Source organism: Emydura macquarii, unplaced genomic scaffold (genome assembly GCF_026122565.2).
Source record: "Emydura macquarii macquarii isolate MOO-44397 ecotype Brisbane River unplaced genomic scaffold, CSIRO-AGI_Emac_v2 contig_3220, whole genome shotgun sequence".
NCBI classification, from domain to species: domain Eukaryota; kingdom Metazoa; phylum Chordata; order Testudines; family Chelidae; genus Emydura; species Emydura macquarii.
The window spans coordinates 367337-383550 of record NW_027133357.1 but is presented as its reverse complement, the minus strand read 5'-3'; the positions used below and the strand labels follow the sequence as shown (position 1 = coordinate 383550).

At 46.7% G+C, this 16214-nt stretch overlaps 1 protein-coding gene across 1 annotated transcript in view; it reads right to left on the bottom strand.

The window, feature by feature from the left end:
- Window positions 1-14866, bottom strand: part of SHISA4 (shisa family member 4) — a 28744-nt gene extending 13878 nt beyond the window's left edge. Inside the window, exon 1 of the mRNA XM_067531649.1 lies at window positions 14402-14866. Coding sequence (XP_067387750.1) covers window positions 14402-14474 — 73 coding nt within the window. The 5' untranslated portion in view covers window positions 14475-14866. The remainder of the gene's footprint in view (window positions 1-14401) is intronic.
- Window positions 14867-16214: the final 1348 nt, after the last annotated feature.

Sequence of the window (16214 nt, the reverse complement as noted above, 5' to 3'; positions counted from 1 at the left end):
CTACAGCCTCTGCAACAGTCCCATAGGGAGTCCCTTTCTCACTGCCTTGCTTTCAGACTGGGGCACCCATCCTGGAAGTGTTCTTGAGAAGCACCTGGTAAGCATGGCCAATGAGATTCATATGGCAACAAGCATCTGGTGCATAGAATATGGGTTGAAGCAGGGACTCCAGGCATCCTACACTTACACACCTACACACATCTACACTTACACACCTACACCCACACACACACACAAAAGCATAAGGTAAAAATGCCTCAGGCGTGAAAGAAAAGCAGAGGCCTGCCCAGTTCCTCCTTCAAAAGAGAGCCATGTTGTGGGGAGGAGCTTATTGGCCAGGTGGACTGGACCCCTCATGGGGCCGATCCATTAGGCAGGGAGTACTGGCGACCCACTCCTCCATGGAGAGATCCACTCCAGCTCAGTGAATAACTGATTTTGCAGTTTGGTGGCTGAACCGGGGCAGGGGGACAGTGGAGGGTGGGGTAGTGGGTGCTTTGTTTCAAACCAAACTGAATTTTTTCAGGTTTTCTCACTGAAATGAAAAAACAAACATTTCCAAATGCAACGACGATTCAAAAGTATCAGTCAGAATCAACATCTCGTCTAGAAAGTGTCAAAACAAACCGTTTAAACATTTTCCTCTTTCTTTATTCAGCTGAAACCATTCACTGAATTTGACCCACATTTGCAAATAGTTTTGATTGTCCCGAAATTGCATTTTTCAGTGAATTTTTGATTCAAGCAAAAAAATGTCACCCACCTCTAATATCTACCAGCCCAGGCTCTTGTGTTTCCCCTTCCCCACCCCCAAGACAGCTGCCTTCCCACTTATTGTTCCTCCTGAGACCTGTGTCCTGTAAGAGAACAGGCTGCTCCCCTGCACACACTTCCCCATACACAAGCTGTGCCAGCCGTCTCCCAAACATCCCCACTCTGGGGGGTAACCTAGGATGTGGCTGTGTGATGCTATTATGTTACCATAGCAACATTACCATACTGGCATAAAGAAGTGGTGTCACCTTGAAAAAAACGTGAAAGGGTTTAAAAAACTCAAACCTAATCTTTGCCCCCAGTGCAAGGTACCAAATAAGGAGAGCTGTGGCTATTGTTAGGCCGGCTGGCCAACCTGGTGCTCTGCCCTCACTCCTAGAGGGGGGAGGCCCTGGTCTTTACAGGAATGAGGATTCCAGGATGTCCCTGGCCCAGGACTTGGTTTTGTGTATGTAAGCAGAGTCTAAATGAGCTTTCCTCAACATCTACTGATGAACTGGAGGACAAGACTTCAAGACTAGCCCATATCTGCATAGAAACACCTACTTTCCCTAGGTGATCAGCAGACCTCCTTTGCCAAAGTGATGAATGATAACGCCGATCACACTCATTTAAGAATCTTTGTTTCTGTTCAATGATTACTAGAGTTGAAATCACTGATGAGCATCTGTAAGGGCCTGAACCTTGGACATGGGGTGGCGTTACCCTTACAGTGAGAGACAGCGGAGAGGTTCCAGCAGCAATGAGGTTCCCCACTACCCAGTGAAACCACTAAGAACTAGTTGGGCTAAGTGGTGAAATCCCAGAATATAGTCTTGCAGCGAGAGGCAGAGGCGGCAGTGAGTGGCATGCACCACTGAACAATGGGACTTCACTGACCTCAGACAACCAACTGTGAGTGTGGTGCAGCAGAGGGAAAAGGAAAGTGGTGTGTTAAAGGGACATTCATCTTCAGACTTTTACACAGCAAAAGTGGGTGGGGACACTGTGGGACAGGTGTTTACTTATGGTTTGCATACTTTTGACTCATTATTATGGTGTTTCCTCAAATTCATGCTAAATCCCTCTCCGTTTTAATAAAAGTTTTCTTTTGTTACATACAGATTCAGTGCTTACGAGTGGGGAAGTATTGCCTCTTAGAGGTGCCCAGTGGTGATGTTTAGTTTTCCCAGATTACTGGGTGAGGACTTGAGCCAGTTCTGTTTTGTAATGTTAAGAAAAACTGCTAGATATTGAACCCAGTCCTTGGGAAAAGAAGACAAAGCAGGGACCGGATAACAGTCCTCAAATATGTTAAGGGCTGTTATAAAGAGGATGGTGCTCAATTATTCTCCACATCCACTGGAGGTAGGACAAGAAGTAATAGACTTAACCTGCAGCCATGGAGATTGAGTTTAGATAATAAGAACATTTTTCTAATTATAAGGCTAGCTACACTCTAGAAGCAGCTTCCAAGGGAGGCTGTGGAATCCCCGTCATTGTAGGTTTTTAAGAACAGGTTAGACAAACACCTGTTAGGGATGATCTAGGTTTACTTGGTCCTGCCTCAGCGCAGGGAGCTGGACTGAATGACATCTCAAGGTCCCTTACAATCCTACATTTCTATGAATCTGTGGGGGCTGGGGGGTTAGGCTCTGGGTGCCACATAAACGGGGTGTGGAGCAGGGTGTGGGGGCCTGTGACTGCACTTCAAGCCCCTGAATGAGTTACTGTACTGAGCCCTTTTCTGGCCAGAGGCCGCAAGATCCTCAGTGCAGCTCCCATTAAAAAGCTCAGTCCATGCTGCCAATTCTGGCGATTTTATCCCAACTCTAAAGACTTACAATTTCCCAAGCACATTTCTAGCCCCCTAGTTGTGAGGAAAACCCTGAGGATGGGACCCCTAAATGCTTAGGAACCAAAAGGCAAAGAACCCCAGCGTTTAGGATGTTCTAAATCTGATGATTTGGGGGCCTGCCTGCTGACAACTGAACACTTGGGGCTGCGGTGTCCTTTATCCTGCATCGTGTTGAGCCTGCAGCGTGTCCAGTGACACCCACAGAGCCAGCCCCAGCTCCAATTTCAGGAACATCTCTGCTGCTGCTGAGCCTGCTCTATTTACGGCCTGCAGCTGGCACAGCTGACCAGTGCTTTCGGCAGTCATCTGGGAGGTTGTAAATAGTACTCCATGGAAAATGGATCCAGGAAGTTTCCTGCTATGCTAGACAAGTGTTGGCCTTTGGGAAGGCTATAGCATAAGGCTATGTCCCAGCATAGTGCTGTGCTGCAGGAAACCCCATGGATGACTTCCCTCCCTGAAACCTCTATTCCCTGCCACAGCTCATGAGCCTTGTTGAGAGCAACAGCCTGTGACTGGAGCAGTGATGGAGCTTAGAAAAGAGTCTCCTAAAAGCTGGCAGGAAGACAGACTACATTATCATAACAGTCCCTTCTGGCCTTAACTTCTATGAGAGCCAGCTCAGCTGCCACGGAGACCAGGAGCTGCATAAGCCATTCAACTGAGACAAATAACTGCAAACCAACATGGGCATGAGGCATAGCAGAACACCCACTGAACATGTGTACAATGTGAGTGTGGATGCACTGCCTCAGGTTGAGACTGGTTGAACCACCCTGATGTTGTAACAGAGACAAACCCACAGATGTTTTTGAGGCATCTAGACCTTCGAATCCAGAGAAGCACAAGAGGAAGATATAACATCAAGCAGTGTCACACACTACCTCATACAATGTGCACTGATAATAGTCACTAGACGGCTTGCTCACTTTCTGGGGTATTGCAATAGAAGGCTGCAGAACAGTGTGATAAATACAGTAGAATCCTAACAAGGAATGTGCTCCTGGATACACAGATGCCTACTTCATTTCCGTATGATAGCAACCCCTGCAGAAAACCTTATTCACATGCAGGTAAGGGTTACCATAAAGGCTGGGAAGTTCTCAGCTAAGGAGCTCACTCCAAGCTTTAAATACTAAGACGCTGTTTGTCATAAGTATTCAGCAGGGAAAAGCACCTACATTTGAACACAATCTGAAATGTGGAATTTGTTTGGGAGTTTTTTGAGAACTTTCTGAACAACTGTCCTCACATGTGGCTCACACAGAACATCGCAGACAGGAGAGCTAGCCTGAAACAATACAGCCCCAGAAACAATTGATTGGGAGACTAGAAATCATTACATACAAGGGGTTGGAAGGGAAGTATCTGGCCAGCTGTAATTACAAGAATAACTGTACTCTAGCAAGCAAACAACAAATAATTGCAAAGCCTGAAGGCTGCAAATGAGCCAGCACTGAATGATTGTCATTGTTTGTACACACAATCCAGTGCAGCAAGTTATTAAACCACAGCATCTAAAAAAGCAACATCCAAAAAGTGTCAGGGCTACACAGAAGGCTAAAGGAGAGTCTGATTTTCCTGTCTCTACTGATGACCTACAATGGAAAGATAAGATTGTGCCCGTTTTGTTTTGTTGTTTTGCCTCATTCTGCTACAGAAAGATTACCTGGAAGGCATTTACATTTTCATTTTTTTTCTGCTTTGATTTTATTATTATTATTATTAGGTTACAAATATTAAGTCTGGCCTTCTCTGGTTATGCTGAAGGATTTATGGGAGGTCTCAGAATCATGGGCTGTGAGCTTTCCCAGAAGGGGTCTTAACGGCTATTTTTAGTCATGTGTTTCTTGGACACTGACACTAAATAAGAGTTTTAAACAGGCTGACCACCTCACTGGCCCAGGGGTTTCACTTTCTCAGTGCGGTGATGTCATAATTTTATCAGTTCTCTTGTCACACACGAATCTGCCCAGGTAGCAGACTAGAATTTCAAATGTAAAAACAACAATGAAAAGGAGATAGCCTGGAAGGATTCTTCACAAAAAAGTATTTCTTCAGATTTTTAAAGAAGCAAACGAGCCCAGGCCCTAGTTTTGCCCCTGTTTAAGGGCTGTGTAATAAAAGGCTGAGCGTTGATAAGAGACTCATATTTATTTCCTGATTCTGGGTCAGGTTACTCCTGTGAATACAGCAGTTACTGTTACAGCCTGTATGCCACAGACTGTTGCAAACAAAAAATTCCACTGGCCTGTGATGGATTCTCCCAGCTGTAAATCTCTGCCTAAGCTCTCTCCCCATCAGTCAGGAAGCTCTGAGATGCAGGTAAAGCTCCTGCTCCTTCCAGGAGCCAAAGGGCTGAGGGAAGTTACAGTTTATTTTATTAGACAATGTGAGGCTAGAGGCAGATGTGGAAGTCGGGTGTCCCATGCAGCACCAACAGGCAGTATCCTGATAAGGCTCCCAGCCTCTGAGGGTAGGTGGGTTTCCCCTCCAGATCTGCCAAGCCACATAGCATGCTCCTTGTGCATTTGGCAGGGCTGTCACACCTGCCCACATAGCTTGTAAATGGGCCTGGAAGACTTATGTTTATCGGTAAATGTTGATTTCACTGTACACACACAAATCAATGAAAAAATATTTCCACAATAATAAAATCAATTTACCGACAGGCGAAGTAGGAAAATGCCACCTGAGAACTTATCAGAGTCAAAATCCAGTGATTTAGACTTTGAATTAGGATTGTTACAAATGGACTACTGAATGAATAGTAAGAACAGGTATAATTTGTTGATTTAAGGATATTTACTTTGTCAACATCATATGTCAAAATATACAATTTGTGTTTTAACAGTTATAAAACATTAACTTTTTTGAATATCAACATCTATTACCATTAAATATCTGCTGCCGTTAGATGATTGTCTGACCTCCTATAATTTCCCACAGCTGTGAAAATTTAAATCTATACAGGTTTAAAAGATGCTTAAAACCAGCTATTATCCATCAAAATTATTTAAAAAATAAAAATTAAATTCTGCTAAGTCTACTTTTAAAACATCACTGTTTAGGTGAGAGTGCTCAAAGGTGCCTTGTAACTTACAGAAAAGTGCACAGACCATGAATCCTAGTCCTAGCTCTTCCACTGACTGGTGGTAAAATTCCTGTGCACGTCACAATCCTTTTTATTAATCATGGCCCTGTACACCTACCATAAGGCGAGACAGGTATCAATCACCCTTTCCCCCAGACAAGCATCATTCCTGAAGATGTCACATTAGCGCTGATGGTGAATGGATGCCACAGGGAGTGGATTGAACTACAGAGCTGTGGCACAGAGGTTGCTAGCACGAATTCAGCCCAACTCAGTAAAGATTACTCCCACGTAATTGTGGCCCCATATGAGATGAGATGGGGGGAAGGGGATCCCAGTTCCAGCTTCTACATCACAACCTCCCCTCCTTACTTTGCATTAAGGGCTTGTCCACACTAGACAAATGTGTTTGTTGGAGAACGTGATAGATTACACATTTTCAATCCTACTACAGACAGGTCTAACTGTTGTTTTAAGACATTAGCTAGTTTGAAAACTACAACGGGCCAAGCCTATGCTAGGATTTCAAAACTTGTCAGTGATCACATTTTCAAAACATGCCTTTTCCTTGTGATGACAAGCCCTGGTTGGCTGACTCAGTCGAGGCCAAGAACTCATGGCGCATGGAGACTCAACTTCCCTGCCTCTCTCACAGGAAGCCTATTGGCAGGGCGGTGAGTTTAGATGTATACTGTGTAATAACAGAGTTATTGCTCACATTCTGGTGTCCTTGATAATGTTTTTTAAAATACACTAAAGTAAACGCTAGATCAGCTCAGACACACAGTGACAAGAAAATGTGACTGCAGTGAGCCGACGCTCAGAATCCCACCCTGTCCGCATTTCCTCACGAGCCTGGAGACAATGTGGGCTTTGCAGAGCACCCTGAAGGCTGACACACTTGGGCTGTGATGGGCTTCAGGGTGGAAGAGAAAAGCAAGTCACAAAGGTCCTTACAGAAAACTCCTGCTAGTTGCCCACTCTCCCTTACACTGAAGGGCCTTCAGTCCAGGGGCCTCTGCTGACCAGAGCTACAGAAGTGAGACACAGGGAGAAGCATCTCTATAAAGATTTGTCTACATGGGGGAATTGATCAGTATAGCTATAACAGAATAATTATACACTATAGCTATGCTGCTATGACTCCACATGGCTCCATTCTGGAATTAAAGCAATTTTATTCTGGAATAATTACTCCACTTGGGATCCCTGTCCACCAACCCCTCATCTTGCAGAGAGATTGCAGGAATCGAGACCAGACACCTAGGCTATGTCTACACTAGTGCAGGATCGATTTTGCAGGTTCAATTGAGCGGCAGTGAAGACTCGCTCAATTGAACATGGAAGTCGACGCCAATAATCCACCCCGGCAAGAAGCGTAGCACTGCGTCAATGGGAGGGCATTTCCCATCGGCACAGTGCAATGGAGACGCTGCGGTAAGTAGACGTTAGGAAGTTGACGGGAGATACACAAGCTATTCTATGTAACTTGCATATCTCCCATCGACTGCTGCCAAAATCCAGGGTAAGTGTAGACCAGGTCGTAGACTCTGGCTTAGACCTTCTCATACATTTCTTATGACCTTGTCTCCTGCTGCCTTCTACCACAGGGATTGAGGGCCCTGCTTCACTTTCAGCCAGCCCTCTCTGTCCCCCCAGGCCTCCACTTCTCCACCCTGAGGTGGTTATCGAAGGTGCACAGCTGGGCACCCAAGCAGGAACCTCTAGTGCAAGCCATAAAGTTCATTCTCAAACAAATGCATCCCTCTGCAGAGCTCCCTTCAGAGGCACAAAAAGACCCCATCCTACATGTCCCCCCCGAATAGCCATGCTACCCACACTTACAGCTGGGTCTCCTACACACCAGGAAATGCAAGGCAGGGTCTGTGACCACCAATTCCCCAGCTTCCTTCTCGCAGAGGCATAGAAGTAGGGACCCCATATATGCACACCTTCTAGGTGCACTGACCCCCACCAAACATACCACACACATCCCCCACCACTTTCAATCCCAGTCTCTCACCAGGGAAGAGCTGGGTTCACAAGCACCAGGGTATCCAGCTCTGCTCACAGCAGCGAGCATCCTCACAGAGGAGGGGGATAGAGAGAGGTACCCACCCATCTACCTGCCACGTCTCTCAGCCACCTAAATGTGGAGAAGACTTTCCCCTCAGGTAGGCAAAGCACCAAGCACCAGCTGAAAGACACAGGCCATGATCAAGTAAATCTTGCAGGGGCACAACACCCAAACTCCGCAGCTGAGTCTTGGCCTGGCTGGGTGTGAGGGACCCTTATAGGGGTTTTCTCCTCCCATAAATGACGCTACTGCTGCTGGGTCAGGCTAGGGAGCTCTACTCTGAAGGTGGCTTCCAGGTCTCTGCCTGGCTGGGTGGGGAGGTTGGGAGCTCACCCTGTTGCTGCCCTGTTGATAAACCAAGGGCTTCATCCCCAGGGCAGTTACCAGCACTATATCCACACTATTATTGTAAAACTGAACTGGAAGATAGGCAAACTAGTGTTCAAAAATGCTAGTTAGATATCTATATAATGCGCCTGGCATGACACATCTGGAGCTTCACAACAGCGGGCAGTTTTGCTTATTGGGGCACTACTTTGGCCCTTCCCACTCACTTTCCCCAGTCTCAGTCTCTGCTTACTGGTATGCGTTCCAAGACCTGCATCAGTTCCACAGACTCTGTCTCTAAGGAGGCCTCCTAGCCGAGCACAAACCACAACCAGCAATTCCTAACTTTTAAACGCAGGGAGATCATGCACATTCAGCCAACACAGTCCTGTTCCTTCAACCTGAAGCTAAGGGATAAATGCTGTGTGCTCTTCCAAGCAGCTTTTTCCATTGCAATGTCCTGTGTTTCCCATAATTTATTCCTCCCACACACACTGCATTGTCACATTTGCAAAATAACTGAGTTTGTTATAGCACTAGCTTTAACATCTTACAACACTGAACACAGTGACAAGTACAATAGTTAAGTGGGGTGATATATTTGCTGAAGGAAGACAACTGAGCAAGATTCTTCATTCGTTAGAAGAAAGAATCTTGTTGTCTGCTGTCCAGAAAGATCTGCAGAGCCAACTCCCCCCACAAATCTAGACTACAGAGTCCCCTGGAATCATTAGCTGGAACCACAGGAAAAATCCAATATCACAGTGCAAACATTTGGACCTCAGACCTTGGGAAAAAGGCAGCCTGGTTCAATGACTAGAACTCAGCTGTGGGAGTCAGGAGATCACAATTATATTCTCTGCCACTTAAGTTGAGCAAATCTTGTGTCCTCTCTGTACTCCTGTTTCTTAATCTGTAAAAAGGAGATAATGATACTTAGCTACCTCCTAGAAGTTGTAAATAGTAATATTTGTGAAATGCTTTGAATTACTTGGCTGCAAGCTGTTGATTATTAATTATTATTATGGAAAATAAAATAGTGTACATCATGATGATCAAGTCCCACTTTTGAGAAAGCTTTGTGCCAATGCACACACCTGTGTGCACATGTTTAAAACTCTGACACCTGCCTACACTGGTGATGGTCTAGATCTTAAAATCTGCATGTGCATGCACACACTCCAAGGAAGTTGGGCTTGGGACCCAAGATTTTCAAACATTCAGAACTCTTTTCTCTTCAAAGCAAAGATCCTCACATTTAGTGAGGTGCCTGTCTCTCACTCATGTTTAAGAACATGTGGCGTTTGGACCTCAAAAAAACTGTTTTTAGCTATCCAAGTGCAAAACCACAACTGAACAAAATTTTAAATGCACAAAAAGATTGTTTTTACTCACACAATTCAAAAGGGGCCAAATTAAGTTTGTTGCAATTTCTCAGCATTATTCATACCTGGTATGAAAATACTAGCCCCAAAGGAAACGGATGAGACTATTTTAAGCAAAAACCAAAACAAACTCACATAGATGTGTGGAATAGAATAGCTCTTTCGAACTTGTGGTTGTTTCAATACCACAGTCATATACTAGAGAAAAGTGGTTTCTGAAATTAGCAACCATTCTCCCTTAATTTTTGTTCAGCACTAATGTTTATGATGACTACATATCCAAAATTCTTCCCCTTTAACAAGCCAGTCCCCCTCCCCCGGTGTCTGCTCAGATTATAGGGACATAGGATGGAAAGAGATCTCCTGGGTCATCTAGTCCAGTCCCTTCTATCACAGGCAACCCCAGCATATAATCCCCTTTATGAATTTATCAGGCTCCATTTTAAAACTAGTTAGGTTTTTTGCCCCCTAACCTCCTCTGATGGTTAGAAACCTTCTCATATCCAGTCTGTTTTTACTCATGGCCAGTTTATCCCCATTTCTTCTTGTGCCAATATTGTCCTTTAGCTTCAATAGCTCTTCACCCACCCTGGTGTTTGCCTTCCTAATATATTTATAGAGAGCAACCAGATCTCCTCTCAGCATTTATTTCGCTAGAGTAAACAAGCCAAGCTCTTCCAATCTCCTCACAAAAAATAGACTGTCCATTCTCTTGACCGTCTTCGAAGCTCTTCTCTGCACCCGTTCCACTTCAAATTAATCTTTCTTGAACGTGGGTGATCAGAATTGTACATAGTATTCCAAATGAGGTCTTACCAGGGCTTTCTATAATTGCATTAATATTTCTCTGTCTCTGCTGGAAATGCTTCACCTGATACATCCTAGGAGCACATTTGCCTTTTTCACACCTGCATCACATTTGTGGCTCATAGTTATCCTGCGATCAACTAATACACCCAGGTCTCTCTCCTCCTCTGCCATGTCCAAATAATGAGGCACCAGCTTATAGCAGAAATTCTTGTTATTAGTCTATAAGTACATGACCTCACACTTTGTACTATTGAATTTCATCCCATTTCTATTGCTCCAGTTCTCTAAGAATCATCCAATTCTTCCTGTACAATATTCCAATTCTTCTCTGTATTAGTGATGCCTCCCAACTTTGTGTCACCAGCAAATTCATTAGCACATGTCCTACTTTGTATGCCACTGTCATTAAACTATTAAATAAGCTCTGTCCTAACTCCCTGAGGACCTCGACTAGTAGTTTCCCTCCAACCTGATAGTTCTTTCCTTTAGCCAGTTCCTTACCCATCTTACAATGCCTGTACTAAGCCAAATATTCTCCATCTTAACTAATAATTTCCCATGTGATACTATGTCAAATGTTTTACTGAAGTCCTGACAGATCACATCCACTGCATTTTTCTTAGCTAAAAAATCAGTTACCTTATCAAAGAAAGATAGCAAGTTAGTCTAGCATGATCTACCTTTGGTAAACCCATGCTGTATTTTATTCCATTTACCTCCATGTCTAATTATTTTTTCCTTCAGAATTTGTTTTAAAGCCTTGCATACTATTTAGGTCAGACTAGTGGGTCTGTAGTTTTTTGGATTACTTTTTTCACCCCTTTCTTAAATATAGGTACAACATTTGCTATTCTCCAAACATATGGTACCTCCCCTGATTTGATAATTTATTACAAATCTTTGTCACTGAATTTATACTTTCATGTTTTAGGTCTTTCTGTATTTTGGTCTGGAGACACCTCCTCCCCAACTTGAATGCACTACATTTTCCTTCCACCATGGATTTGGTAGTTTCCATTTCTATACACTCATTCCCATCATCCATCCCGCCTTTGACCCTGTGTTCTCCATCACCATCATTACTGACAACTGAGGAAAACCATTCATTTAGTTTTGGGGTTGTACCTAGATTATCCTTAGGTTATGTCTACACTACAGCCTATGTCGGCATAATTTATATCACTCGGGTGGAATAAACAAGCTTCTCCCACTGACATAGTTTCTGCCATTCGAAGAGGTGGTTTTATTTTGCCAACAGGACAGCTCTTCTGTTGGCATAGAGCATCTTCACCAGACATACTGCAGTGGTGCAGCTACATCGGTACAGCTGCAGTGCTGTTTATGTAGACATGCCCTCTCTACCTATTCTCACTGCACCAGGGCCCCACTTCTTCTGTTCCTGTTCTATTTTATTTATATGACTAGAGAACCTTTTATTATTTATTTTATTTTCCTAACTCAGCTTGACTTCCAGCAACTCTCTTTATACCTACACTTTCTGACACCCAAAACACAGCTTTCTTTGCTGATCAATCCTTTCATCCATTCATCCTCTGCTTACTCCTGATATCATTTTTGAAGTGTGTTTATTCATTCAGTTAGGTCCGGAGCCGTTCTCCGCAAGTGTTATGCCCTTTCTTAGGATGCAAATTCCAGATAGTTTTTCTACCTTTTACTTAAAGAAATTCCAAGTCTCCTCCACATTTAAAATACCTGAGCTCTTCAGTCCAGTTGATTTCACTAATTCCTTTATTTTCTCAAATTCTGCCCTTTTGAAATTGAAAACTTTAGTTATGACCTGATTTTGATTATCCTTCCATTTAATTTAAACTGAATCAACTCACGATCCCTTGATCCAAAGTTATTTTCCACAACCAGCTCTTCTACAATGTCCTCACTACTTATCAAAACCAAGTCTAAAATAGCATCCCCTCTGATTGATTCAGTGACTGTTTGGTGAAGAAATGTGTCAGCTATATTACACCCAGGAATAATCCAGGCCCTACCACCATCTTTACCTTTATTTCCCCCTCTTCTGAACAGCACGTACTCTTCAACACTTTTGTTCCAGTTTTGAGTGCTAATCCACCATGTTTCCATTACCCTTATAATGTCCTGCACTAATAGTTCTAGTTCCTCCATTTTGTTGCCGTGGCTCCTCATATTAGCACACAAACATCTCAATTGTTTTCTCTCTGATCTCACCCAATTTCCTAGCCAGATTTGGCATAGGGGTATGGACAGCAAAAGGACTATCTTCTGGTGTTCCTTTATCCATTACTACATCCTCACTTACCTGATTTTCCCATTCCTGTGTATTAAAACCAGGTATGGAGATTAAACAAGTCTCTCCTAATTTCTACCAATGAAATTGATGGATGAGAAAGAGATTGGAAGAATGCTGAATAACTTAAGACAAAAGTAGGAAAAGGGGAAGCAGAGTAGCTAAATTAAACATCAGTTAGGGTCTTGCAACAGAACTTTAAGGTGATCACAAATATGAAATGAATTAAAGCTGGACAATACGAGGGTACACCAAGAATAAGCAGCAGGACACTGCTAGAGGCAGAGAGATTGACTACCAAAGGAGGAACTAGAGCCTGTACAATGCTAAGATAAATCCTGTTTACTCTCTCTGATGGAGGGAATAAGGAGCAAGAATGCCAGGCTCACTCAGGGCAGTTCATGGTTTGCAATAGCACATATAGCTACCAAGAATACTGTAGGAATCAGATTGTTCCAAGTTTCTGGACATGGAATACAAAATGCTCTTGGCTCAACCATGTAGCTGTTTTCTTACTGTAGGGTTCATATTGACTGTTTATGGAAGTCGTGCCAGAATCCAGTGCTAAACTGAAGCTTTATTTTATATTGAAATTGGGGTACAAGACTTCCCCTATACTGGGGTATTGTCACTGTTCCCCACTCCCCTCCTGTGATCAGTGGGACAATCTCTTAGCTGCGCTGTGCCTCAGTGGGGCAGCATGGTTGGGCTGGGCCCACAGCACCCAGACTGGGGTGACTGCAGTGACCCTGTAGACACCATGATCCACAGGAGCCAGATAAACACCCAACCTCGTGTGGATGCTATGGACAGCTCTCCCCAAGAAACACCTCTTCTGGCATCCTTCTAGGACTCCACACCCAACCCCAACATTCCCACCAACTACCTCTCAGTTACCTCAGCACCCCCTCATACTTCCCCCACATCCAGCCCCACACTCCCCCACGCCCCTCAGTTACCTCAGCACATGCTCCCCCCACATACATATCCAGCCCCACACTCCTCCCACTCCCCTCGATTACCTCATCATCCACACACACTCCCCCCGCACCCAGCTCCCCGCTTTCCCCCACTCCCCTCAGTTACCTTTGCACCCCACACACACTCCCCCATCACCCAGTCCCACACTCCCCTACACCCCTCAGTTATGCAGCACACGCTCCCCCCCACACCCAGCCCCATACTCTCCCACGCCCCTCAGTTACCTCAGCACACTCTCTCCGCCCCACCGACTTCCCTCGGTTACCTCAACACACCCACACACTCCCCCCACACCCAGCCCCACACAACCTCATGCCCCTGAGTTACCTCAGGACATGCTCTCCCCCGCCCCCCGGCACCCAGCCCCACGCTCCCCCCGACTTCCCTTGGTTACCTCAGCACACCCACACACGCTCCCCCCTAGCCCTCCAGTAACTCAGCACTCCCGCAACAACCCCGAGCTCCCTCCTGCTGCTCTGCACATAGCCCCCCAGCTCTCTCCCCCTATATCCAGCTCCACACTCTTCCCTCCTGCTGCCCCACACCCAACCCCATGCTCATTTCCCCCCCCCTGTGGTTTTCCTCCTGCACCCAACCCCACACTTTCACCTCCACATTGCTTTACACCCAGCCCCACAGCCCACACTTTCCCCCTTGCACCCTGCCCCACACCCAGCTCTGAGTTCACACCGCTCATCCAGACCCATACTCTTCCTTCCCCTCTCACAGCCCCATGCTCCCGGCCCCACATCCCCGAGTGGGAATTCACCCCCTGCAGCCAGCCCCACACGCAGCTCTGAGTTCACCCCCTCACCCGGCCCCAGGCTCTTACCCAGAGTAGCGGTCAGGCTGAAGAGCACCATGCCCAGCAGGGGCCAGGCGGTTCTGGGGGTCCCACACCCCATCCTCCTCCCGCGCCCGCAGAAAACAACAGGAGGCCGGTGGCACCGAGGGACGCGGCGGCCAGGCGGAGCGATCCGCAGCGGGGCCCGAGCTAAGGAGGCAGTTCCAGCCCCGCTGCCCCCTCCTCCCGGGCCGGGCGGGGCCGGCGGCCAGCTTAACCCAGCCGCTGCCGCAGGGCTGCGGGTCCCTCCGGGAGCGGGGTCCGGCGCGAGCGGTGCCCAAGGCCAATCCGGAGTCAAACCCCCAAAAAGAAGAGAGCTGTCAGTGTGTCCCCAGTGTGTGTGTGCGCGCGCGCATGCGTGCGCCCCCTATGCCCGACCGTCCCCCGGGTGTGGGTGTGCATAAGTGCCCAGTGTATGTGTCCCCAGTATGTATGGGTGTGTGCCCAGTGCGTGCACCCAGAATGTATGTGCATGCGCCCAGTGTGCGTGTGTGGTCTCACTGTGGATGCGTGTCCCCAGTGTGTGTGCATACGCCCCCAGGTGTGTACATAGCTGTGTGTTTGCCCCCAGTGTGTGGGAGGGCGTGCCACAAATGTGTGGACATGTGACACGAGCATGTATGTATGTATGTGTGTGCCCTAGTGGGCAGGTCTGAGACAGGGGGCATGTGCACGCTCGCATCCCCACTGTGTGTGTACATGGTTACAGTGAGTGGGTGTGAGACATGGCACGCATGCCCCCCATGTGTGTGCCCCAATAGGTGGCCATGAGACACGGGGTATGTGTGTGCATGTCTGCGAATTTGAGTGTGAGTGTCCCCCACGGATGGGTGTGAGACAGCGTGTGTGCAGGTGCCCCCCCCCCCCCAGTGTGAGCGAGTGAGAGACAAGGTATGTGTGAACCCCCCCCCAAGGTGTACATGTGTGCCAGTTTTATAGTGTTGCCAATTCTCCCCAAGGTCCGGAACGTGGGGATTCTCCTTGATGGAGCAGAGCCTCAGCTTCCCCCACGATCTAATTCATTCATTCCGCCCCACAACAATTACACTACACTCTTACACTCTCCAGACTTCACATCTGCCCTCCTGCAGCTCCTGGGACGACTCACCAGACAGTGCCTGGCCTTGCAGCTAAGGAGCAGACTGAGTCTGGTGATGACCCATTGCTCACAGGAGGAGGGAGTATACTGACCCATTGCTCACAGTCACAGAAGGGGAAGGGGACAGGGAGCAGACTGACCCATAGCTCACAGGAGTGGACGGGAGCAGAGCCAAGCTGAGACCCACTTCCCTGTCCTCTCCTCCTATAAGTAAGGTGTCAGTTTCTGAAGCAGAGGAGGAGGGGCTCTTTCCCCTGCCTGAACCAGTCCCCATTGGGAAGTGGAGAAGGCAGCCAATCAGTGGGGGGTTTCCCTCAGGCAGGGCAGAAATTGACTCTTCTCAGTCAAATGGCTCCTGGCCTAGCCAGAGTCCATAACCATCCTATGTCCCCAGAAGGAGAGACACTGCTCCCATGTCATGGATCCTTGGTGGTGCTGATATGAGATGAGTTTGGTGAGTCTCAGATCCAGCTTCCATATCACAAACCCACCACTAGCCATTGCACTACTGGCAGACTCCACTGGAAGGCCAAGGCTTGGTGAGGAGTTTGAATGACCTCTATCACCCCTAGAGGAAGTTCCCCAGGAATGAGGCCTGTTGGTAGAGCAGTGTGTGGGAGTTCGAATGACCTCTATCACCCCTAGAGGAAGTTCCCCAGGAATGAGGCCTGTTGGTAGAGCAGTGTGTGTGGGAAGGTGACT